The sequence below is a fragment of the Vigna angularis genome, chromosome 1 (assembly GCF_016808095.1).
Source record: "Vigna angularis cultivar LongXiaoDou No.4 chromosome 1, ASM1680809v1, whole genome shotgun sequence".
In the NCBI taxonomy this organism is placed as follows: Eukaryota; Viridiplantae; Streptophyta; class Magnoliopsida; order Fabales; family Fabaceae; genus Vigna; species Vigna angularis.
In genome coordinates, this window is record NC_068970.1 from 24363214 (window position 1) to 24389921 (window position 26708).

The 26708-nt window shown below is 32.9% G+C and overlaps 3 protein-coding genes across 12 annotated transcripts; 1 reads left to right on the top strand and 2 right to left on the bottom strand.

The window, feature by feature from the left end:
- Positions 1-590: 590 nt before the first annotated feature.
- Positions 591-4009, bottom strand: LOC108338734 (uncharacterized). Of its 6 annotated transcripts, XM_017575814.2 has the most exons (6): positions 3860-4009; positions 2722-2829; positions 2186-2304; positions 1552-2088; positions 972-1354; positions 591-886 (listed from the first exon to the last, which is right to left on the bottom strand). In XM_017575814.2, the coding sequence occupies exons 4-6, from the start codon at positions 2068-2070 to the stop codon at positions 778-780; spliced, it is 1011 nt and encodes a 336-aa protein (XP_017431303.1). In that variant the 5' UTR covers positions 2071-2088; positions 2186-2304; positions 2722-2829; positions 3860-4009; the 3' UTR covers positions 591-777. The 6 variants fall into 6 exon arrangements, with proteins under 6 accessions (XP_017431303.1, XP_017431288.1, XP_052737009.1 ...); XM_017575799.2 differs by having other exon boundaries at positions 1552-2304; XM_052881049.1 differs by having other exon boundaries at positions 1552-2274; positions 3751-4009.
- A 5152-nt stretch (positions 4010-9161) lies between these two features.
- LOC108324367 (D-aminoacyl-tRNA deacylase) lies at positions 9162-14377 on the bottom strand. 2 transcript variants are annotated; one of them, XM_017557317.2, is made up of 9 exons: positions 14087-14377; positions 13819-14002; positions 13592-13734; positions 13285-13348; positions 11954-12006; positions 11690-11745; positions 11331-11405; positions 10550-10735; positions 9162-9424 (listed from the first exon to the last, which is right to left on the bottom strand). In XM_017557317.2, the coding sequence occupies exons 1-9, from the start codon at positions 14363-14365 to the stop codon at positions 9337-9339; spliced, it is 1128 nt and encodes a 375-aa protein (XP_017412806.1). In that variant the 5' UTR covers positions 14366-14377; the 3' UTR covers positions 9162-9336. The 2 variants fall into 2 exon arrangements, with proteins under 2 accessions (XP_017412806.1, XP_017412812.1); XM_017557323.2 differs by lacking the exon at positions 10550-10735.
- A 953-nt stretch (positions 14378-15330) lies between these two features.
- Positions 15331-26461, top strand: LOC108319134 (uncharacterized). 4 transcript variants are annotated; one of them, XM_017550168.2, is made up of 8 exons: positions 15333-15442; positions 15508-15626; positions 16913-16992; positions 17484-17625; positions 17706-17855; positions 19879-20080; positions 26013-26114; positions 26206-26461. In XM_017550168.2, exons 1-7 carry the CDS (start codon positions 15379-15381, stop codon positions 26111-26113), a joined length of 858 nt encoding a protein of 285 aa, XP_017405657.2. In that variant the 5' UTR covers positions 15333-15378; the 3' UTR covers position 26114; positions 26206-26461. The 4 variants fall into 4 exon arrangements, with proteins under 4 accessions (XP_052734921.1, XP_017405657.2, XP_052734922.1 ...); XM_017550172.2 differs by having other exon boundaries at positions 15363-15442; positions 15528-15626; XM_052878961.1 differs by lacking the exon at positions 16913-16992 and having other exon boundaries at positions 15331-15442.
- The last annotated feature ends 247 nt before the right edge of the window (positions 26462-26708 follow it).

The following is a 26708-nucleotide window of genomic DNA, read 5'->3' on the forward strand; positions in this document are numbered from 1 at the left end:
ATAATTATTTATAGTATTTAAAATAGACGATAAAAGAAAAATACCATTAAAAATAAATAGCTGATATTCAAATATTTGGTTTAAGATAAAAAATTATTATATCCATAAATGAATACAATAAAAGAAAATTAGATTATTTATTAGATTACAAACAAAAGAATATAATTAGCTTTATAGGAAATATTATAAAAGGAAAATAAAATATTTGACAAAAATAAATATAATCATTTGTTGATGAAGTTGAAATGGGACGAAGTTGTGTTCATGTTTTATGGTTGAAGCAGTGATGGTAGAGCTAAGAAGTTCCTCCTCGTGGAATTGCATGTCAAAATTTATATTCTGTATGGCAATAAAGAACTTTGACTCTTAAAGGAACATTTTCTGAGCGTTCACTCATGACATCACCAATGCTGGAACAAATCCATGTAGCATTAAATTTTTGCAACCACATCAAGATTCAAGAGACTTTAATCATTAAACTTTCTTGCAAGTTGCAACTACTTTTACAGTTTTTTGTAGTTACTTTTATAGCATAAAGCATATACCATAAACATTCAAAAATAGCATCTACAGTGAATTATTGACAAGGAAATAAAATTTTGATCATATATATGGGTAAAATAAAAAGTAAGAAACAAATGCAATTAAGGGAAATAAAAAGAACTTGTGCTTACATATAGGACCAAACAATGGAGATATATGTATATGCCTGATACTGAGAAAAATTGACTGATATATATGAACTATTATTATAAGGCTATAGGGAACAATAAACTTTCAGAATTTACAGCAGAAAAGGCGGTGCGTCCAACCCTGCTGTTTACTGCGACGCCTACTACCAGATTTTGTCAACCTTGCTGGACTGCTATTCCATTCTGATTGTAATCTGCAAGAACCAGAAGCAAATCAGTGTGTTCATTTTTCAATGCTTAAAGAGGAACTAACAAGTTTTGAGGCATTTTTTTTTTTACATGGGAAAGGCAAAGGACCGTGAGCTAGCTGTGCTGCTATCTGATCGAAGAGAGATGCTACCACAATAAGGTAGAGGTCCTAAGTACCCAACAGAGAAGGAACTTGACTCGTCTAATCTTGGAAAAACTTGATCTTTTACACCCTGCTCGTCAGAGTTCACACCTGCATCTTGAGTTTGACCACAATTACAGTCACTAACTTGACTACTTCCATGACCCGAATGATCTAACTTATGGTCCATGTTTTCATTCTGCTGCAGTGAACTACTACTGCCAAGGATTTTAGTTTTTGATTCCAAAGCTGGACTAGAAAACACTGCATCATTCTCAATCACAGTTTTGGACTTGTCAGGTTGGGAGTGAAACTCAGGGTCATTATCAACCTGCAATAATAATTAAAAATAAAGGATCTTTACTCCATTCACATGAGTGCTCTCACTCACAGATATTCCTAAAGAAGTTGTCATCAACATAAGGTGAATTTCGTTTAGACAATGCTCCATAATATATGGCAAGATATGGACTATGTGACATTGATGTTTAACTCATGCAAATTGCACACGGGAAAATTGTTGGATACCTTTGCATGGTCGTGTCTGATTTCATTACCCTCAACAGTTGATGTCCTGGATTTTTCTCTGTCTAAATCTTGTAACAAAACGTTATCTTCAGGCACAACAATCTCCTTATACACGTTATCAGCAAGTTTTCTAGTTGCACCTTCATTGAGCTGCATCAAATCCTTGGATTGTTCAGATTCATCTGTTAGTGATGGATTTAATAAACTGATCCCAGCATTGTCTTTCACTGTTTCTTTACTTCCATAACTCCGAGAAGAATAAGTTTTGTGGATGTTTTCGTCTACTTTTCTCCAAAAAGTAATCTTATCGTTGGTATGGACTCCTTCATCCACACATATATCCTTAATAATGTTGTAACTAGTCTCTTTGTGACACATTACATGTTCTGGTTCACATGCTGTAACACTTTTGTCCATATATAGATCTGCAGAACCCTCTAATGAGCCTGTTTCCGCGAGTGAGTCATGGATTGGTGAATTGAAGGAGTTTTTCACCGATTCCGTATCATGGTGAAGCATCCCAAATGACTCTATTTCCTGCGAAGAATGGGGTGCTGAATCAACAGAGTCCCTGACCTGTGCTTCATAATCATTTTCTAAATCAAGTTTAATTGTTGTCGAGAAATCTACTGACCCCATGTCACAGGGTGATAGAGTTGAATCCATTATACGTCTCTGTTTCGGTGGAGGCTCTAGTTTCGCATTCCTTTATTTTGTGGTGTTCTGATTTGCATCCAGTAGAATATTACATCACTGTCATTGGAGTCAAATGATTGAGATTCAAGGCCAAGGCCAATATTTGAATGTAAAGAAGCCAGTTCTAGTTCTGTACATACATTTTCAAATAGAAGAAAATAATTTGCTAGGTCCAATTTTCACAATAAAAATCACTTGATCATAAAACAAACACAATAAACAAGATAAAGGAATTCAGTAAATTCGTGTCAAGAAAGGTTATGTCATGGACTTGGAAGAATCATATTCAACAATATATGAATGGCAATAAGCAAACCATGCTTGAAACAAGAAGTTATTATGAATCAAGACCAAACTAATTCAATAATATGCATAAGTTAACCCCTATTATCACAGAGAATGTGTTAAGTATAGCTGCTAGAGACAATAAAAGTACCAAAAGCAGAAACCAGAACTAAACTAAAAGTTTGTTACCTAGTTTCATTGTCCATGTAGAGTTCAAACCAATGAAAAACTTTCTGGTTTACAACAGGTATATTCAATCAACGAGACTAGCCAGATTACTAAATATATTATACGAACCTGAGAATCAGAAAACAGGAATAACTAGGTTAGTGTGAATGAAGCATCAAATCTTAAAAGTCCTAAAGTGACTCAAAAGATAACCTCTTTAAATCAAGAAGACAAAACAAAAGTGACATTTCACTATTCATAAAAGAATTTAGATATTTGTTTTGATTTCAGCAGAAGGGAAACATTTCTATCTTATAAAGACTGTAAGACCCTTTTTTCCACACATCTATTACGAACTTTTGATGCAAATAGTATTGATTAGAACCCAATTCGAACTACAGTGCAATTCAAACATAAGCTTTAAGAACACTGAGAACTAATCAAATTGGGGGACCATATTATGACTTAAGCATCTCATATCCTCTCAGCATATCCCAATCATTAAGAGTTCGAGTTTATGCTTATATGTAAAGTTGTAAAAGCATGTTCCTGCATCCTTTTTCTTTTATTAGTAAAAGATTTGGTTTTGGACTAACTGAATAGAATCCTAGGGTAGTACTCGATGTATAAAAGGACAAAGGGAAAAAGTTTAGAAATCCTAAACTTTTGGAAAAGCTTTTCAGCTACAAATATTCAAACTCAGATTGATTTGACACCATCAAATTCCCTACCAATATCTTGTCCTTTAGAGCTCTGATTGGATTGAGGTTTAGCCCTCAAAACAAATCAAACACAAGTCTACAAATCCAGAAGAGTACAGTGAAAATTCAAGGTCTGTTACAACGCATACACCTCAATCACATGATGGGAAAAAAAGGGAACCAGCACAACCGATATGAGAAATTAACATCAACTTGTCAAACCTTCTTAGCCCCATAAAACATATAATAATATGTAATATATATACATGGAATCACAAATGAAAGAAACAAAAATAGGACAAAAAACTACATCCAAGTCAATTACAAAGAAAAATGTAACTGCACTCACCACAAAAAAGGCCAAATGACAATAGAGATAGAGCTAAGACTTAAAATGTGGATAGCCATTTCACAGTTCACATAACAAACAGGTGGGGGGAGAGAGAGGGAGAGAGTACCATAGGCGACAAAAGAAACATTCCATGTTGAAATTAAAGCAGAAAACAATCAAGAATGGAGTGGAGTTGGCAACACAAAAGTAGGCAAAGAGAAGAAGAGGTTATTTCAAAATGTATTATAGTTGGCAGTGTCTAAGGGAGAAAGGTATATAAAAAGTATTCCTTTCCTAATAACAAAATCTTGTGCTATTTATCTCATCTTATAATGTAGTATACTTTTGAAAGACAAATGTAAACAACATAAATCATTTTAATATAATATGAAGATATTCAGAAAGTATTCAATATTTGATCGAAATATCAACACGTATAATTGTAATTAAAAGATAATCATTATTTTGACTTAAATTCCTTCTAGTCTTTATAGTTTTCTAAACAGGAAATTTTGTTCTATATAAAAATTTAATTACACATTTATTTCTCTAAAATTTTAAAATAAGTAATCCTACTCCATGGATAATATTTTCTATAACCAGTAACAGAAACTATTGACATGTTATTTGGTTTTGCATTTAATGTGAAGTATAAGAGGGGACCAATGTATATTTAATAGGTATTGTTAGAGCTTTAAATTAGGACCTTATTTTTTATCTCCTTCTGACATCAAAAATTTAATTTCACACCAAAACGTTGTTCTCTTCTGTCGTTTTACAACCTCCACAATCTTATTCCAGTCTCTGTCTCTCCTAGAATAAATGGTCTTTTGTAAATATAAAACATTTACGATGTTCTTTTTAACTACTTTATTCAAGAGTAGTTGATACAACATTCCTTGAACATATTTCCATTAAAATTCTTTTATGATAACTACTATGTATTTTAAGAAGAAAACTTTGGTCAATTCACATTATTTTTCTTTTTTGGAGAATAATTAATATCACTTTTATTGTTAGTTAATGCCATTTAATATATTTCTTAATTTTAATTTGAAATCTTAAATGTTGGTCATTTTAAAAAAAATAGTAATACTACCTTCATCTTCTTTTACTTGTATTCTAAGATTTTGATACCAAGAAATTCATTTTCCTTCTATAATATAATTCTAAAAGTTCTCATTATACATTTTTGGTTATATTTTGCCATATGCAAAGTATTTGTAAGTGCATAACTAATTCCAAATTTGACCAAAATTAAAGATAAAATTGACAGAAAATAATAATTAATTATCTTGAATTTTGAAAACCAACATAAATAATTTTTCTTCTTCTAAAATTGACACTTGAAAAAGAAAGGAGTAATCTTTATTATATGATTTTGGTTATTTTTATTTAATTTATTACCTTAATACAATTAATTTGTGCTTTAATGTTTTCTCTTTTTATCCATTTTTCGTTTATGCATTCATTATTGAATTTTTTAAATTCAATTTGTAAAATTTACCTTAATATTTCCTTCTATATTCTGTTGATTTGAGTTTCTTCAACTTATTTTGTTTGACTGAATTACAATATTGTTTTGTCTTTAATTTTTTTCTCCAATTTTCGTCCTCCTATTATTTATTTCCTGTGGTTTTAGTTTCTACGTTTTAGGAAATTCGTAATATTGATTGAATCGTCAAGTTTACTCATGATTTTTATATTTGGCTAATTACATTATTTATTAAGACGCCAATAACGTATATATAAGATTTAGGGTTCAATTTGCCGAAGAAAAGTGTATACGAAACTAAAGATTGAACCAGAATTGTGAACTTTTAAAATCTGAGAAAAAAAATTAGGAGTGCAAAATTGTTAATAAAAAATTGGAAAATAAAATAAATTTATTCTTAATTCATGATATATTTTTGTTGTTAGAGCTTAAGAGTTTCTTGTTTTGATTATATTCATTATAGTGTTATTCTTTCTATTTTATGATATTGTTTTTTAACATTGTATGTCAATACAATGTTTGAAACTTCTGTTCTAGATCCAGATAATATTAAAATTAATCTCCGACTCCAATTAACTTTTTAATGTTAAATTGAATTATTATTATTTTTCAATTAGAATCAAGTTTGACCCAACTTAATTTCCTATTTAAAATTCAAACACTTAAGTAACTTACTTTTTTTTAAGATAGAGATGACTTTTAGCCATTACTATTAATAATTTTATTATTTTTCCAACTTCTCTGTTATTGTGTTTTCTAAATTGAAGAAATGCAAACATAAAAATTTATTACCAATTTCCATTAGTTTTCTACAAACATTGAGAGTTAGTATAAATAGTATAATCCTATAAGAAGCAAAGTAAAAATTATAGTAGAAAGAGAGAAAGAAAAAAGAAAAATAAAATTCATTACTTTAAATAAAATTATTCCGGCAGTTGAATATTGTCATTATTTTTAAAAAAGTTATTTTAAATGCATGCTTAATGACAGTTCAATAGTTAAGAGAGTGCTAATATAATTTAATATTTAATGAAGATATTATAATAGAACAAATTTTATAATATTCTGAAAAATTACAGACAAAAATGCGAAAAAAAATGGAAGTAGAATTCAGAAAAATAAAACGTTAATAAATACAATTAAGTCTTTAAGTTACTAAGAAATTTGGAGATCAAGGTGGACTTAGTAGCAGAAATAGAAAGAAGAAAATATATCATGAATTTGAATTCTTATGCTAAAAATATATATTAATAATTAATATTTATTGTTAAAAAATTAAACTAATAAAAAAATAATGAGAACTGCATATATAATCCATGTTTAACAATTTTATTTTTTAAATATTTATAACAAGAAAAAAAATGAGCTTTAATTATTAATATTTCCAAATATTTAATAGAAATGTCAAAATTGTGTTGTAGAATTATTAGCGTGAAATAACAAAGAAAGAATGATGAATTAGTTTTTAATACGAACTTGTGTCTTTTAAAATTTCTTCTTAATTTAACTTACTAAGCATATAATAATGATAAAGTAAAGAGAAAGTAAGATTGAGAAAAATTTGCACAAATGATTTTATCCTGGTTCAGATTTTATTATCAATCCTACATTCAATCGCTTATCTCAAATCAAGATAAATAGTTCACTACTCACAAAACAATTATAAATTATAATCACAAAGAAAAAATTTGTAAAAGTTTAGAAACCACCTCTCTTGATATCACAAGAGATGAACCTGCACTCCTCTATTATCGTAGTAGCACTTCAACAGCTCCACAGACAATAGTTTCTTTAGCTGAACAATATCACACAATTCTCAAGAGTTTTTGAGTTCTAGAGCATAAGGAAAGAGTTATCGTTGAAGGAAAAAGAAAGCCTATTTATAAATTCAAGCAAAGACTCTTCCATTCTTCATTTTCAGCCATTTAATGCTTTTAATCGATTAAAATACTTGTTAATCGATTAAAATGAGCACAATGGCTAGAAAACTCCAACGATCACCTTTAATCGATTAATCCACTTGTTAATCGATTAAAAGGTATTTTAATCGATTATTGCAGAAGCAATATGAGTTTTAACATTTATCATGATTAATCGATTAACACTAGGTTTAATTGATTAATACAATGTGTTTTTTATTCTAAACAACAATTTTAAAATATGAAAGTACATGGAATGAAAACCACTAAAACCTAAGTCCTAAACAATAAATTACAATTTTGAAAGATCTTCTTGAATTTTGATTTCTCTTGACTTGATTCGAATATCATTAAAACTTCATCTTTATCAATTTACTAATAAAAGTAATGAACAAATCCATGGAAAATTTTTATATCTACTCAATACGAGTATAAGTATGATTAATATTCTATTTTTTAATTAAATATAAGAACAAGAATGATTATGTTAATATATATTTATTGTTTTTATTTATTGTTTAAATTATTAAAATATTCATAGTTTATTAATTATATATATATATATATATATTACAATTTTGATTACACTTTATATATTTTTTAGTTATAAAAAATTACGTATTATTAATTTGAGTGAAAAAATATATTTAATGTCTTATATTATTATCATTACATATTCTTAATATTTTTATTTATTATTGATTTTTTTTACATAAAAATGATTGACTCTCAATTATTTAATTGTGTAAGTTAATATAAAGAGTTATCGTCTTTATTTTATTTGATCTTTAATTTTTGTGTTACTTTAAAAACTTTTATTTTGTTGAAACAACTTTTATTATCTCTCAACAACTATTTTTCATATTATCATATCTTAATTATATGTTTTTTTATCTAATTTTATTTAATGTTGTATCAAATTGATCATTTTTATTTTTAAAATAATTTTTATTATCTTTTAATGACTATTTTTACAAGGGAAAGTTTTCAAGTATTTTTCATATCATATTCTTAGTTATAAGTTTTTTTCTCTTTACAATTTTATTTAATAATGTATTAAATCATTTGATATTTTTACATCTTTTTATAAATAAGACCAATAGAGTGAGTAAAATAATAATTTTTTTTATTATAATAAACTTTAACCGATGATTTAAATAACATGTTATTAACTCAATTCCAAAAAATTAATTTAGAAAATGAAATTTGAATATCGCAAAATTCTCATTCCTACTTCATTAAAGATGACTTCATTATAATTAACATAATGTCATTATGGATCATACCATTAAAAGATGACATGATCATGCATTACGAAAATAAGGCATCACACTATAAGTATAACATCATTGATATCTCATATCAATAATTATACCTCATATCATCATGACTCGAAAAGAAAAAGTAAAAAAAAGAAGTTCTGAAGGAGTAAAAGATGAAAGAAAATATATAAAAAAAGGGGGGAAACCATATTTGCGTAAAGTTTTTTACTAGATAATTATGAACATACTGGATCTATCCATTGAGCTGATAAAGTGTATTAAATCACAAAAACTAAACAATTTCTAAACATGTAAAAAAATCAATTAAACCAATCCAAAACCAGCCAAAACTAGTGTAAAAGTTTTACTGATATATTTTAATTTAATAAAAAATATTTCTGAGATAAACAAAAACACATTTAATAATAATAATTATTATTATTATTATTTTATCTCTTATAATTCTTTTATCTTAATAAACAAAATATATTCTTTATATATTATACTTATTATTTTTAAACATTGTATTTAGTTAAAACTTAAACCCCAAGTATAATGATATATTTGAATCGATTTTAAAGAACATCTAAAATGTATTATTCTAGCTATTTCTAGTGTTATATTATATTCATTTGCTATTTGCTATTATTTATTCACTATTTAATTATTAATATTACTTTATTAAAGAGTTTGACCGCAGCTAAATAACTAATCAGTTTAGAAACCTTATGCATAAATAGTACTGCTATATGATTTTAAATAAAGTAAATACTGTTTTTCATAAGAATTGGAATTTATCAGTGCATCTCATACTTCAGCTATTCTTTAACTATCACAATGCTCTCAAGGGAACTGAATAAAATTTCTAGTATGGCCTGTCAAAATCTGCAGAGTTGATGACATAATATCATCCAAAGTCAGCCAGCCCTCAATAGAAGTTATTCGGTTTTCCAATTTTAATGTTCTGCTCCGCAAGGAATCCTGTTATAGCATTCCTCTGCCAGCCCTTGAAACTCCTGCAGAAGAAAAACTAGTTTAGAGTAAAGACTAACTTGAGTAAAAGGAAAAAACATTAAGGTCTATCTGTGATGTTAAAGCCAGGATCACCTTCACAGCTAAAATCATACTTAAATATCTTAATTTTCAATATACGTCCATAATATTCCACTTCCTTCTTCGTGTAAAACCATAAAAGCTAAAAAAGGACAGACACAGGAAACATTGAAAGTACTCCTAAGAACATCACTTTAGTAATCAAGGACAAAATATATGTAATTTGGGAACAGAAACAAGGTCCAAATGACAGCAGCATGCCCTGCACATAGAGTGTTTTCTTCTTTCTTGTTTTTTTCCTAGTGCAGAAAACCCTCATCTATACTTATTTGAATCTAAAAAATTTTGCAGTTGACATGAGCATGTTATCAGAGCGTTAACTTAAACTACTAACAAGCAAACCCAGTAATAAAAATCTGTCAGCAATGGAGGCGTGGGGAATGTGAATGACCACTAATTTGGAAAGTGAGCAACCTTGGGGCTAGTTTGCTCACTGCCTTTTTTTGGTGATCAAATTGAGGCACCAAAAACCCCTACGAAAACTTGTACATGATAACTCTGTCCTCAAGCAGTACAGAAATAAAATCCAGATCAACTTCAAAGCTACGACTTTGTGTTTAAAGCTCCATACCATGCTTGCCGGCCACTTGATTGGCTACTCGTAAGACATTAGAAGAAGTGAAGATGACTCTTGATAAGTGAAAACTGTAACCAACGGAAAGAACTAGGAAGGGTCCAGGTTGATTCTACAAGAAACTTGTTTTGTGACTTTCCTTTAGTAGGCCTTCATTAATCCGTGAAGAAGAATGCCCAAAAGTCCGCAAACTAGGTGGGAGTCAGGGATGATGGAAAGGGAGTTATCACTTTTTTCCACTTTTCCCTAACCCAAAGGCTGTTCCACCATTTTCTTTGCAATCTATTGCTGTAAGAGAATGGCAGGTGGAAGCCTTTGGCAAATTGTTGGGTCTATGGAATATATTTTTATAAACTGTTCAGCACTCATCCAAGAAATATCATTCAATTCTTGCTTTGGCATTAGCAATACAAATAGATTTCTGACTGCATAGGACAATATTCATTAAGCTCACTTGTTGTCTAGGTGTGCAAGAATTTCCCCACCAGGAAAGGCAGACTTAGTGGCCTCATATGCAGCCTTTATAGACTCTCTCCATGTTCCACCAATCTCCACATCTTTTTCTCCTTTTGACTGCTTTGGATCTTCCATTGGCACTGAATATCCAGAAAGTAGGTGACCCACCCACACATTATCTTTCCTAGATTGGATAAGCAGAGTAAGTATTCATATTTTATTTGAGCAAAACACAGAAAATATAATGCACACAAAAATTATAAAATTTTAAACTGGCAAGGTACAAAAAGCTTTTTCATGATCATAAAATTTTATGTATATATCTTCTCAAATGGATTTAAAAGTTTATTCAGCCTAAGTCATGATGTAATAATACAAAGCTTTATAGTCATTATATTTTCGTAGTATATTTGAATGTACAATTTATATCCCTTCATCAGGGGGACATTAAATTTGATGATGGAAGTTTATGGATAATGTAATGATAAAAATGTTGATGAAGACCAAATAGCTATGTTTACTTATCAATTTTATTAATACTATGACAAAGTCTTCATTGCATAGCAAGTAAACGAATGATGCGAGTGAGTTTGAATAATGGAAAGCTTAAAAAGCAAGAGAACTCCCAATATAGGGAGCAAATTGCAGAATAAACTAAGTTAGGTTTTCAGAATAACCCAAAAGTTAATAACGTCCAATAGCTGCATAGTTCAGTTTCTTTGATATCAAAAACATAAATTATACAGACATGATCCGCTATGACTGATATGATTACTTACAATACTACATCCATATGTCGAGGCGCATAATGTCCACCACCTATCCCAAGAAGAATTTTCTTGTTATCCTTCTCCCTGTAAGAGTGAGATTTAGGTTCAGGTTACAAAAAAATCACCATTTGTAGTTGGAAGATTTAATGATAATTATGTAATAACACAAACAATTTAAATGTTTCAGGAAAACATACAGTCCACCAAGAAAGGAATTGTAAGATCAAAGAGCCAAATATTAAACATATATTGCATCTGAGGATACTGAAATAGAGCAAGATGTGAAGACCTCGGGAGGTATATGCCAAATAAAATGAGTATGCAAACTATCGTCACTGCATTTGTTTAAGTTGGCTTGATAAATTTACCTGCTCCAGTTTCCTACATCTGTCCCACCTCCAAGTCCAAGTCCTTCCCAGACTAACTAAAAAAACCCAAACAAAATATCATTTCAGCAACTAAATAAATATTACCAATCAGTTGTCACTAAAGCATTTATTATGGTATAGACAGTTAGAGGGAAGTTTTTTTTCACTCAGAAGAAATTGTGTAAAAGAATATGATCTCCATACAGGGAAATTCAGATATTGATGGAAAAGTAATGAAAAAAATTATTAAGAACCCCGCCCAACCTGTGCCATAACTTGAGCAGCATCCTGTCTCTTCCAGTAGTCTTCAGTACTACCTATACCAGAATAGAAAAAGAGTTGTTGTGTTAAGCAGTACTATCTAACTGGTAGCAGCTTCCAGTGTAACTTGAGCATGAAATTAATCAGCCACAAACTATGGTATGATAAGACAGGAAAACTTGGGCCAGCTGATACAAAATGTGGAAAATAAGCACAAGTTTGGCACATTTATTATAGAAAACATAAAAATAGGGGGGGTTGAGCGGGCAAGAAAAGAAGACAATGGCATGTAGTGAGTTAGCTACAAGGAATAAAGAGGAGGAGAGAGAATCAATAATATGTAGTTGAAGATCATCAAAAGTCTTCTCTGGTGTGTGTTGGGGTGAGTGATACAATCTTTAGTCATTTACAGTCCCAAACCAAACAATTGGCTCAACTTGCCAGATACCACTGAATATGACTTGGTAAGTGGACCTTTTGGAAGCTCAAATGAACCTTGAAAGAGCAATAGAAGCTGCTTTCCAGGAAGCTATCCAAACTCGCATGGATCAGCTTCAAAAGCCGAATACCACACTGTTGGAACTGAAGAATGTGGCGGGGAAGAAAGATGTTGGACAACCAGAATTTCCCGGGAACTCGACCAATGATACCCATCTCAATAAAACTCGAATGTCAACCAAGGAGGTGGAATGTCCATGTTTGAGAGAGAGGATCCCTTTTCTTGGATCAATCCAGTGATCCAGTTCTCAAATCCCTGGCCAGACTAACTCTTCTTCATTTACCTCTATGGGACAGAAAAAAGAGTGAGAGTGGTGCTGTTCTTGGTCCAAGGAGGTGAGACGTGATAGAAATACCTATCTTACCCAAAATTTATGCCAAAGAAAAGCTAAGGGAACTTTCTTTAGGTGGAAACAAATTTCACCGATTGAACCAATGTCCTAAATTAAACAAAGGAACATAGAGAGGGAAGGGCAGAGATGCCCTATATACTCAAATGAAAAAATAAGCTAAAATAACATCACTGATCTAGAAACTCCATTTTATCTCTCTTTAGCATACAATATTTTGTCTCATATGGAAAACATAGACAAGATCAAACCTTCTTTGCAAGTAAGCAATACTTTCAAAAAAGGAGAAAATGGATATAAATGGAAAAGGGGATTAAACATCAAAATGAAGACTCACTTGATCTGAAAAACAAACGATGGAGGATGCAGAGACAACAAAATATTTTCCGAGTACTTAACTAATCGATCATGCAATTTGCTGGTAAAATACAATATATATAACCTATCAATGCATAATAGGTCTAGAAGGAAGGAAAAAACACTCACCAATCTCCAGAAACATGGTCGGCTTATTTGTCAACGGTCCATGGTGAGTAGCCTCCAAAGTAATCTACATTGAGAAAATTAAATTCTGCAGAATTGCTTTTAAAAATTTAACATCATCATCTTCCTTCAACAGGAAACAAGCCATGCAATTGCAGGAATGCTGAATCTAAACCAGAAATACCGAAGATATAACTAGAGAAACGAACGAAAGCCAATCAAAGAAAACGTCACGCAAGAAACAACATCAAAAGCCAAGTAAAGAAAACCGGTCTAAATACCAACCAATCAAACAAACAAACAAACAAACCTCGAATTCAGGGACCAGATTATGAGCCTGAGCCATGTTTTTCAAAAGGCGAAGCCAAGGCCCCATCCTAGGATTTGGCAGCGCTGCCCATCCAGGTCTTCCACCTTGAGGTGGAACGTCACCTTCACGCAAATGAGGAACGCCTGCAGACACACAGACATACAGCACCAAAAAAATCATTACAAGACACACAAACAAAAAGAAGCAGAGAGAAAGTGAAGACTTACCAATGGGGTGGACAGTGAGGGCAGGTTTGTTGGACACAGCAGTGTGTTTGCTAAAGAAGATGACCTCATTAACAGCCTCCCCAGTCACCTCCTCCCACCTCCTGTCTAAATCATCCTCCTCCACTATGCTCTTTGCATGCAGCAACACCCTCACCCCTTCATTCACAAAGCTCTTCATATCATCCTAGTGGACCAAACACAACCAAAAATAACAATTAAAACAGCAAAGGTGCATGATGGGTACCCATAAATGGTTGCTGCTTTGAACCTGGAAATGGGGACCGGGTTGCCACCCGGGCATGGCCAACAGCGCATTGGCCGGGTTGATGGAAGCAGGGTCGGAGGAGGTTGCCACAAGGAGCGCCACCATTACTTTGTCGGAGAGATGTTTGTGTTTGTGTTTGTGTTGTGAAAATGCGTTGGGGGTAATTCGGGAGGAATATGATGTATTTATACGACAGCGAATGGAAATTGGCTTTGAAGATCTGAGCCCATGGTTTACAAGCGAAAGAAATGGAAGCTGCAATAGCTTGCCCACTGCTAACATCACTTACCAAATTATTACAATAGGAACCCAAAAAAAAATAAAATTCAGAATACTTATACTTTTAATTTAGGATATTTAGACTATTTCTTTTTTTGGTGCTATCCAAAAAATGATAATTTTTTCTTAATGAATTCATATCTTTATATGTTTTTATTTCTTCTTAATTATATTGAACAAATATATCTTGATACTTTTTTACTTTTAATTTAGAATTCATACTTTTCCTCTAATAGAACATTAGTTGTGCAAAAGTGTTTTCTTAATTAATGAAATTGAGACTACTTTCAATAAAGGCAACTCGCATTAGTTATTTTATGCGTTGACAATATAAACTGTGATTTGTATTGACATAATAATTAAATAATATTATTTAATTTATTTTATTTTATCACATACTGAAATTTTATTATATTTTGATATGTTACTTTAAGTCCTTAAATTTCAAGTAACTTTAATGTTAGGATTTTTAACTTTTTTTTGGAAAATAAGAATTTTAATATTTATGTTTTTTATGGATTTTTTCAATTAATCTTAATAAAAACTACAAATTACTATTATTCTTTAGACCTTTTAGGAAAAATATATAACCACTTTATTTATATTAGAAGCAAATGTACATGTGGATATATAAACACTTATTAAAAATAAGATAATATTTTAATATGTTGTATGGATTTAGTTGAGTGTGATAGAAATTAAATTTTTTCAAATATTTAGTTTTTAACTTGTCTATGAAAATATCATGACTTTCATTTATAATACGTATATTTTTCCAATATTAAAATTCAACTTATTTTGAAATGATGTTTTATGACAAATATAAGTAATTTCGAAAGTTTACATTTTTTAAGAAAATTTAATTTCATAAATTACAAAAGAAAAATGAGAAAATAACAAGTAGATTAAATTAAAAGATTACAGGGTCTTAGGCGTGGGAAGTATAGCTATTAGTTACGCCGTTACCAATTCTAATTTGATTAAAAAGACAAGAAAAAAAGAAAAGAACAGAACACATGTTACACTCTCTTCACAAGTTTTCTCTGTTCATGGCATCGAAACCTCAACGCCTCCATCAAGGTAACCCTCTCTGTGTGATTGGAACATCTTCCATTGCCGTCAATAACTTGTTTTCACTTTCTCAGTTGCCGAGAACAACTTTCAGGGCTCAGCAAAGAGGGTAAGAACCATGGCCACATCCACAGCCATTGAACCAGCTATGAAGGACGCTTTTACCGGATATGCTGAATATCTCAATGACCTTGTAATGCTTTTCATCTAATGTCACACACAATTTAATTTGTCTATTCTTTATTTCAAATTCCCAAGCTTTTTGAAATTCATTGCAAGATTGAGTAGGAGTGAGTTGAAAGGGCTTTTGCTTCATATTAGGGTTCTTTCTTCACGTTTAGGCTACTTCATATTAGCTTTCATACATTCTTGTTTCAGATTCTTGTTTTCTTTCTTCACTGGTGTATCGAGGACAATATAGTGCCCTTTGGGGATATGTTTGGAAATAACAGTTTGGTTGAAAAGGGATGAAGTTTAATCTATTTATATAATCATAAAATGTTTAAAAAATATGAAAAGGGATGCTGGGAGTTAAATAACAATCTCTCATTTAGCAAGGATTCTTAGCAAGGATAACGTTTACTTCAAATTTTCTCTCCAAACTCGTTAGACCCAAACACTGAGAGAGGAGAAAAGGACTGATGGTATGTTAAATGTTGACCATTGTATTTGTAATGGGAATATTGAATTAGTATTTGTCCTTGTTAAAGTGGCTAAGGAATATACAAATAGAATGTTTTTGTTGGAAATCATAGAAATTGTGCATTTGATTTGAATGTTATATTTTCCTATAAAATCTTTTTACTTGTGTTTTCTTATCCAGGCAATATAAGCAAAGTTGATGTTGAAATTTTAACAGTTTTTATTATATATATTTGTTCTCCCCTCGGCTTGGGGCTTTATGTTGGAGAGTCTCCTCACAAATTTCTCACAATTTTCATTTTGTGAGGGTAGTTGATACAACAAAGGCCAGCACCTCCAAGAGGCTCACACGTGAACACAGAAAGCCCAAATGGATGACAAACTTTATTTAAAATTGGGTTGTTTGTTAGTTATTATGTAATGCACTTCTGTTTTTGTTCTGGACACTTTAGGTCCAATAACTTTCCCTACTTAGGTTTATCAATGAAAGGGAAGGAGGCGGATAATGTTTATTCCTATTTAGTGTCTTTTCTTCTTCCTTTAGGAAGTTCTTAGTGTAGCTGTAGCAAAGGCCTAACAATAGTGTTTTGCTATTCATTTGGGATTTTGCTAATTGATGTTTTGGAGCACACTACACGTTGCCCCTTTTTACAATATTTTTGCCTCGCTGATTATATATGGAAACTTTACAATAACTTAATTTGAAGGTTTAAATCTATACGGATATTGGGTAGCTAAGAATATCCTTTAAAGTCAGGACCTTTACAATATTGTTGTTTATAGTTCCATTTTTGTCTATTATTTTGATTATTTTCAAACGTATATTTATATTTATAGAATGACAAACGGGAAAGAGTGGTCAAAGCAAGTCGAGATATAACAATGAATAGCAAAAAAGTCATATTTCAAGTGCACAGGTTTCCTCTCTCTCCACTCCCCCATCCCTCCTGTTCTCTATACATCTTCATGGCGGTGTTATCTGCATTAGCTGAATTACTTAAACATTACGTTATATCCTTTTCATGCTCTTTTTTGGGATTAATTTGTCCTGTGTTATTGAATTTGTCATCTGAATCAAGTTAATTGTACTTCAAAATTATTTTAGTGTGATGAGATTGTTTTCTATTAGCAGTGAGTATTATCTGAATTACATTACTCTTGCAATCTCACATTCATTATTTATACCTTAATTTCCCTTGTAATTTTTCAATGCAAATATAATGAGTAAATATGAGTTATTTAGACCTTTATGTCTCGATGAATTCTTTTCTACAGTAAAAAGATAAAATAAAAGAAATAGGAGTCCAAATTCTATTGCAGATGGTTAATGATTTATTTTTATAATCTTACATGTCATCTACATCTTCATGATCCTACTGACGTTACTGTATTCTAATTTCATAACAAGGATGAGTAAATTCAATAAAGTGGAAGTACTTGAGAAAGCTGAAAAGGACTTAGCAGCTGTGACAGATCAGTATGTGTCACGACTAGTCAAAGAATTGCAGGGAACTGATTTTTGGAAGCTAAGGCGTGCATACTCACCAGGGGTATACTTCACATAATATATTTCCTTGTTGAAATCAAATACTTTTCTCTGATTCTTGTCTTAGGCGGTTGCACTATGCAGATACAGGAGTATGTCGAAGCAGCTACGTTCTGTTGTTTCTGCAAAAATGGAACACTTTTGGAGCTTGATGAAATAAACAAAACATTGCTACCACTTAATGATCCATCTCTACATCCTCTGCAGATAAATGTCCTTGATTATCTATTAGGGGTAAAAACAAATTTCTTAACATTTTATCATTTTCCCTGTTGCGAAGACCCAATTTAACAGATTCTTAATATTTCTTGACTTGCTGTGATGATTTATGTAGTTTCCTTTGCCACTTTTTTAACAATCTTCATATGGAGGTAAAGCATGCATAGAACCTAACTTTTATGTTGGGACAAGACTTTTAACCTCTGTAAACTTGACCTCTGTTTCGGTTCAAGTTGATCCTTAAACTAGTGTTGTAAAACTTGGAATAAGCCAACTAGTCCGATCAGTTTAATGGGGAACTAGACCTATTTCCAGAAAAAAAGTCATGTCTTCAGATCAGAGATGTTATTGACCCATGCTTACATCTTTAACTCAGCTTTAAACTGGTCAAAACCGGCTCATCCAGTTAAGCTTTGAATTGGTCTTGGATTGCTGTCTACAGGCCCATGTGTACTGTCCAAGTTGCTGCTGTACATTCTGACCAACTGTTGCCTGCTGATACCCTTTGTACATTTTATGCTGCTCACCTTGGGCAGATCTGATTAAAATTGAAGCGTGCACTTGCAAAGGGAATAATATCGAGTGAAATAAGGCAAAAAATTGGGTAGAATTTGCACTATGTTGCATTTGAACCCATGCTTCCTTGCTTACCAAGATGGGTTACTGGGAGTTTACAAGATACCCGTGTAGCAAGTTTTTTATATATAGAATTTGTTCACATAAACTTAAAAGTTATATATATTTAATAGACTGACTAAAAGTATTCTGTTTATATTTGGGAAGCTAGCTAGCAACTGAACCACCACATCAGCCAAACTAATGTGGTTATATACAGTTGAAGTTATATATAGAATCTTTAGTGTAAAGTTTAACATATGTTCAATTAGTGACCTACTGATTCAACCATCAACTCAGTCTATTGAGCAGGTCGATAATTTGTTGGTTCTGATACCAATGCCGTAAACTGTGCATTTGTTAATTGAATCCGAATATCCCTTACTTTTATTTTTTAAATCACCTTTTTTTATAAATTTTTGACTTTTCTAAAATGAAAAAAAGGAAGAAAAGGATATAAAGTGTGCAACTATGCAAAGATGTAAGCCACCCTCTTCTTCTATCAAATGGTGCGTCCTCTGTTTAAAATAATTCTCGTTATGCTCCATATTGACTTCATTTTTCCTCCATCCTTTTTGGATCTGTTTGCGAGAGAATAAACTCATTCTCACAGACCTGCCAATTGAACTTCCTCCACTGGTCTGCCTTTCTTCATCAAAATTGCCTTTTTGCATGCTTCTTGAAATGGTAGTGAGTTCTGAGAAACTTTCTTATGCATAGGTATTAGTAGAAGGGCATTAGAGGAGCTAATGAGACACTTCACTGTGGGTAACTGGGGTGGGAGGATCATTGACGGTGGAGATAGGGGAACTGTAATGGTTTTTTATGGCATTGTCAATGTGGCCAAGGTGGAGGTGTGATATGTGACCCTCTTTATTTTCTTGAGTTGACACATGCTTTGATGATGATCTTGTGCTCAGTGAGGGTGATGAGTCAATACTACATGTCAGTACTCATCTGGTTGCACCACCAGAGATGGCACAACTAGTGCAGGTGGTATTAGCTCACTAACTTCCAGGGGGGACTCCATGAAATTTGCTCATGTTTGCTGCTGATAGTGTCAGCTGTTGGAGTCAGAGTTGGCAATAACTGTGGTTCCCTTTCCGTCTCTGTTACTACTGCAAAGAAGACCTAATGTTTTGGTCCTTCCGAATCTCATCATTGAATCTGGAACCACATTAAAAAAAAAATAAATAAAGAAAAGCTGATTTAAAAATATAAAAGTTAAAGGTCGAGATTTAAGAAAAACAAACAATTGAGATTATCATTGTCAGTGCTTTAACCCTAACTTAATAGAAGGAGCCAATAGAATATTACGCAGTTTAAGGATCAATTGGGGAAAAATAAAAGTCCAAGGTATCTATTTGTTAAAAATGTTATGTTTTAAGGGAGTTAAATGATCCTTTCCGTTATTTGTTTTCAGCTTGCAGATTTGACTGGAGAGCTGATGCGTTTAGCAATAGGTAGGATATCAGATGGTGAACTTGAATTTGCTGAGAAGATATGCAAATTTGTGCGTGATATATACAGGGAGCTTACTCTAGTAGCGCCACTTATGGATGACAATTCTGACATGAAAACAAAAATGGATGTAATGCTCCAAAGTGTCATGAAAATAGAGAATGGTAATGCATTAGTTTTCAAACTACAGTGTGCAAGATTGAAAGTTCTATTTATCAAGTTTGATGCCTTGATACCTTATTACTCCAAGCACAAATAGAATAATCTAGTGGCTGATTGGAAAAATATTTCATCTCGTCATATTTTAAAGAAATTAGTTCTACATTCACTCATGAGATTCTTTTCTTAAGTTCATGATTTTGCATCCTGCATATTTCAACTCCATTATTTTCTTATGTCTAAAGTCATTCTCACTCTTAAATGCTGATCTTTGCTGCAGCTAATGGCTATATTTTTGTATGATAACCCCATTATATATATAATCTTAAAAACCTATGGTACGTAACATGGAGAGTTCATGAGTTCTAGGTCAAGTGATGCATGAACATTGTTATGGTAATTCCTACCAAAACATATGAACACTTACTATGTGTTACAACAAATATACATATATCATAACTATGAACAAAACTACCTTGCTTGAGGTATCTATGTTCACTATGCCATAAGACTATCGCATGAACGACCAACCATATCCCTTAAGAGAGCTAACGTTGCTTGAGTGATACTAGCAGAAAATTGGTTGGACAACCTTTCTCTTGCTTGAGGTTCTTTTGTGGTTTGATCAATCAACTCTAGAGGAAAGAGAATCAATACTAACTCTCCCCCACTCAAGCGTCACTTTATTTCTTGATTGACATGACTAGGTGCACAAGCCAAAGCATTGCCCAACAACCTAATTTTTCATCGCTTGAGCGACTACTTGTTGCTTGAGCGACTACTTGTTGCTTGAGCGACTACTTGTTGCATTAGCAATGAGAGTTGAAGAGGAGAGAGAATTGCTTTTGTAGAGGAGAGTCGTGCCTAGGCCACAAGTTGTAACTTGGGCGAGTAGCATTGTTTCTTAAGTAACCATGACGGCACATGAGCAACTTCATGGTCGCATATTGGTCCAGTGTCGTGTATGTATTGCCAAATTTTAATTGATGGATAAGTTGCTTATGCCAAGTAATCATGCTTGCAATTGCTGCTTGGTATTCAACTTCAACTTTAGATTTGGCAACTATTCTCTTGATCTTCCAAAAAATCAAGTTTCCACTAATGAAAAGTGGACCTCCTATTTAATGGTGATCCTACCCAAACAATGTCATAATAACAAACAAGTATGTTTGCCTAGTTGACATGATTCACATTGAAAATACTTAGCGATAGAAAAACTAGAAACAAGTATGCACAAGTTTTCTAGACTCTAGTGCCCAAAGCACTGATGTACAAGAGCTAGAGTGGCATAAGAAACACAAGTCACCGAGGACTAAGATGACATAATCCTCCAAACTCATGTCCAATTCCAATCGTCCATCCATTGCACTGATCCTATATAAGAATACAATTATTAACAAATAGGACAAAATAATTAAGAGTGAGAGTAAGTTTGTTAATAGAGATTTAGATTAAAAGGAGATTCAGGGATAAATAAGGTAGAGTTTAAAGAAAGTTGAGGGAGAGGATGGGTTTGTTCGATGTCTTGTACTTTAATTTGAGAGGTGTCTTAAAGAGTAACCAAAGACAAGGAGTCCAAAAAGGTCAAGGAGGCATTGAAAGGTTCGAGAGAGGAGGACTAAGAAATAAAGGATTATTAGATTGATCCACACCTAAAACAAATAATGCAAATTGGTTGGTTGTTTGGAGCTTGCGAAGTTCATGATAAAGCAACAAAAATTTTAGAAATTAATAGTAGAAGTGATGGCTTGGGCCATATTTGCTAGCTGAGACTGCTAGTAAGCTTTGGTGTGACATTAGTGGGACGAACACAACCACCTCCTCATCCTCCATTGCAACTACTATGATGAGAGGAGTGAGAAAGGAATCTTCCATAGGCATTTTATTAATTTCTCTCAAATTTAGAAGGAAGAATATTTTATTTCTCATACATAATTATTAGGTCATTGGATCTATATGTACCCGAGCCTGTTGCCTATTATGGAAATATTAATCAACTAATTCTAGAAGACAAATCCCAATAATTATGGGATTTATTCTAGAAACATAATCCTAGCATTAACAACACATAATCAGCTATGATGGATAAGAAAATTTAAACTTTCCTAAAATACATTAAGTATCAATTTTAACACTCCTCCTCAAGCTAGTGAATAACTGTTTTCCATTCTCAACTTGGATATAATTCTTTCAAAGTTGATACAGTTCAAGCCCTTTGTGAGAATATCTACAAGTTGATTTTGAGTGGACACATATGAAATGCAAATCAAGCTGCTATCAAGCTTTTCTTTGATGAAATGTCTATCTACTTCAATGTGTTTGGTTCTATCACGTTGCACCGGATTGTGGACTATACTAATTGTAGATTTATTGTCACAGTATAACTTCATAGGTTTATCCCACCTTATCTTCAAGTCTTCCAATATAATCTTCAGCCATAGAAATTCACATATACCTTGGGCCATTGCTTGGAATTCTGATTCAACACTTGATCTAACCACTACATTATGCTTTTTGCTCTTCCAAGTCACCAAGTTTCCACCAAGGAAGGTGCAATATCTAGTAGTTGATTTCTTATACACAACTAACCCAACATAATATGCATCCATATATGCTTCAATACTTACATTCTTGTCTCGTTTGAACAAAATCCTTCTTCACAGGGTCTCTTTTAGATATTGAATAATTCTAAGGACAACTAGTAAATGTACTTCTTTTGGTTGATGCATAAACTGACTCACTAGACTAACAACAAACGCAATGTCTGGCCTAGTGTGGGACAAGTAGACAAGCCTGCTCACAAGTCTGATACATTTCCTTATCCACTGCAATATCTTCCTCTGCACTTCCTAACTTAGTATTTGGATCAACTGGAGTATTTGCTGGTTTGCAAGCTGTTTTACCTTTAAGCAAGTCAGTAATGTACTTTTGTTTAGATATGAAGATTGCTTTCTTAGAATGGGCCACTTCAATTCCCAAAAAACATTTGAGTCTCCCTATTGTCTTAATCTCAAATTCTTTGGCAGACATTGACTTAACTCAGGTTCAGCAACAGTACTCCCAATTTTAGGTCAAATAGTGCTCCCAATTTCAGGTTCAACAGGTCCGACAGTACTAATTTCAGGTACAATAGGTGTAGCAGCACTAGTTGTGCCAATTTCAGCCCCAAAAGTCATATTTGGAAGCATTAGAGTCTCATCTTCCTCTCTTACATTCTCCCCCTGAAGTTCCTTGAAGTATCTCTTGTTCATTAAAGGTGACATCCCTTGACACATAAAGTCTTCTTGACGGAGAATGAAAACATTTGTATCCCTTTTGTGGAGTTGAGTACCTTAAGAATACACACTTGATAGCCCTAGGATCAAGTTTCCCCCTATCATTACTATGAACATATACAAAGGATACATACCCAAATATTCTATGTTGGAGTTTATTTGTAGAATCCAAGGGTGGGTATAATGTGGATAAGACTTGCATGCGGCTTTTTGATTCTAGAATATTTTAGGGTAACCTATTGATCAAGTAGGGAGTAGTAAGTAGGGCTTCCCCCCAAAATTTCTTAGGAACATGATTTTGAAAAAGCATGGCTCTAGTTTGGTTTAATAGGTGGTTGTTTTTTCTTTCTGCAATCCCATTTTGTTGGGGTGTGTTAACACATGAAGACTCGTGGATAATCCCTTCTTTTTGGCAAAAAGAGTTTAGCAAAGAATTAAAGTAGTCCTTGGCACTGTCAAATCTAATCCTCTTAATATTGACTCCAAATTTGTTTTTAATCATTGATACAAACCGAATAAAAATAGAGCTAAATTCAGATTTCTGTTTCAATAAGAAAACCTAAGTCACCCTGGTAAAATCATCAATGCAGGTTAAAAACCATTTTGCACCCAAGATATTAGGAACATTAACAGGAAAATGGTACACGCTTGTGTTTAGCAAACTCACACACCTCACAATGTAGACTCCCCACATCTAAGTTCTTAAACAAGGGAAGAAATATTGCTTTCACAACTTGGAACGAGACATCCTACAATTGGTATAGTCGGATTTTCTATTTGTTGGTCATGGTGGATTCAGATATAAGAGAGTGACTTCTGATAGGTATATTAGGATCTTCTATGTGTAGTACATGCCATTTCATTCTCTAGCATGTACAATCATCCTCCCCGAGTTCTTGTCCTATAATATACAAGCATTGTTATAAAAAAACATTACATGAGAGATCTTTTGTAAGCTTTTGGATAGAAATTAGGTTTGTGGACAACTTAGGCATGGAGAATATTTTTAACATTATGGATGGGTTTATTTGGACCTCTCCTTGTCCTGTTGCTTTTATAAGGGTTTCGTCCACTGTGGAATTTTTGTTGTTGCTAGGACATGGAGAATATGTGGAATAATATTTGGGTAGGGGGTGTCATCTGGTTTGTGGATCCATAATCTAATATCCAGGAGTGGGTAAATAGTGTATCTGAAACATAAGTCCAAAAGAAACGGAATTATCAGAATATGTTAAGGAGTACATACCCGTGGACTTCTCCAATTTACTCAAAAAAGACCTTACCCTTTCTATCACTTCATGATTTAGGTGACCAGCCTCTTCACTATGTCCATTAGCATTGTGTACTTGCCCTTGTCCTCCCTTTTTTTGAGAACCTCCTTTTTTGCCCCCATCTAGGAGGTTTCTGCCCCCATTCTCGACTGGTTTTTCCATGTAACTTCCAACACTTCTTCCGTGTGTGGCCTGGCTTGTTGCAGTAGGTACACCAAATTTCCTCATGTTTTGTTTCTCTGTATTAAGAAATCCATTTTTCTTTTGATTAACAACCATGGTTGTTCCTTCTTCAACTACCATTGCTGTGCTTTCAACAATTGGGTTTCCAACATCAAATTTCGCCTACTTTCTTTACTCCGAATGATAGCTATGACTTCGTTAAGTCCTGGGCTGGGACTCTCTTTTCCCAAAATTTGGGTAAGGACCTGACATATTCAGAATTCAAGCCTACCCAAAAATCATAAACTCTATCTTTTTCAATGTAATCTTTAAGGATTGCTGAATCTTCTGAACACCTTGCTTTTATAACACGATAGTGATCCATTTCCACCCATGGAGACTTGAGTTGATTGGCATATTCTATGACAGATTTGTTTCCCTGTTTGGCTCCCAAAGTTTTCACCTTACCTCATATTTGTGTAGCATCCTTGGCCTTAGAATAGGTTTGTTGCTTCCCAAATTTCCTTTGCTGATTTAAGGAATACCCAAGTATCACTAATTTCTGGTACCATAGAATTCCACAACCATACCATGATCACGGAGTCTTCTTCGTCCCATGATTTGAACTTGGCATCTGTTTCATAAGGGGCATTGTCAGTAAGGTGACTGCCCTTTCCTTTTCCCTTTGATATGGTCCTAATGAGTTGAGACCATTTAAGATAATTCTTCCCAGTGCTGTAATTTGCTATCCCTGTAAGCTTTTCGCATGGGATCATTCGTTGTGTTGGTGAAAGTTACGGGAAAAACTTACTCCAATTCCAATTTTTATTGGATAGTGTTGATCTAGCTGAAGCTATCTCCCATGCAGATAGAATATAAAAAGAAAGTATAGAGAGATGGTGAGTTCTCGAAAATGAATAATTAAAATGTTAACATTTTAATTTATATATTTAACATAACTTAGAATTTGAATCTTAATTATTTTTAAACCATCCTGACTGAATTAGAAAAACCGGATTTTACAACGTGATGACACTATTTACATAAACAGCAAAACCGTTGCCACTGAATATGAAATGTTGATTATACAGTATTTTCATTCATATTGAAAACCCAATATAAGATGGCCTTTTTTCCCCCTTCCCACCCAAATGAAGTGTGAGAGAATTGTTAAGATCTTCTGTATGCAACCTTTGCTCCAAACTCGCTGACATATGTTCTTGATGTAGCTTGCTTTAGTGTTCATGTGAGAGGGTCTGAGTATATTCCACTTCTGGGAACCGACGATCCAAGTTCTTTCCTGGTGGGAGTTCCAGATATTGAACTATGAGGTATTGGATTCATTCCCAAGCCTTAGTTTATTCTGGCCTTTTGCGCCGTGTTTGTTCCTAATGAAAGGAGGTTTGCTTATCTTTACACCAGCTATCCATTGGACGCTTTGTGAGATCTGTCAATGAGAGATAGTCTGCTAGAAGGTTTTGGAGGTTGATATCATTGCATGGACCAATCTCAACAATATTGTGTTTTTCCCATGACCATCGAAGAGGATGTTTAAGCTGTTCTTGTAAAGGTTGATCATTATCACATAATGTTGTTGAACTTGTTCTAAATAGTATGAGATTAAAGAAAACTGGTAAGTTTGAATGAACTATGCTATCATTCGAGCATTTCAGCTTTATCTCCAATTTGTCATCATATCTGATATGCCTCTTTTATTGACATGTAGAAAAGTTTTAATTAGATAAACCTTGAATTAGCCATCTTTGCCCACAAAATGCCACTAAAACATGCTTAAAAACTCGTGTCAGGAAATTAATGGATACTGGTATGCGCCGGTTTGCCTGAACCATACTGTGTGTATGAACAGCTGTGTATACAAATTTTGAAACTTCATTTTGTAGTTGTGAGTGAAAATGGATTTTGTA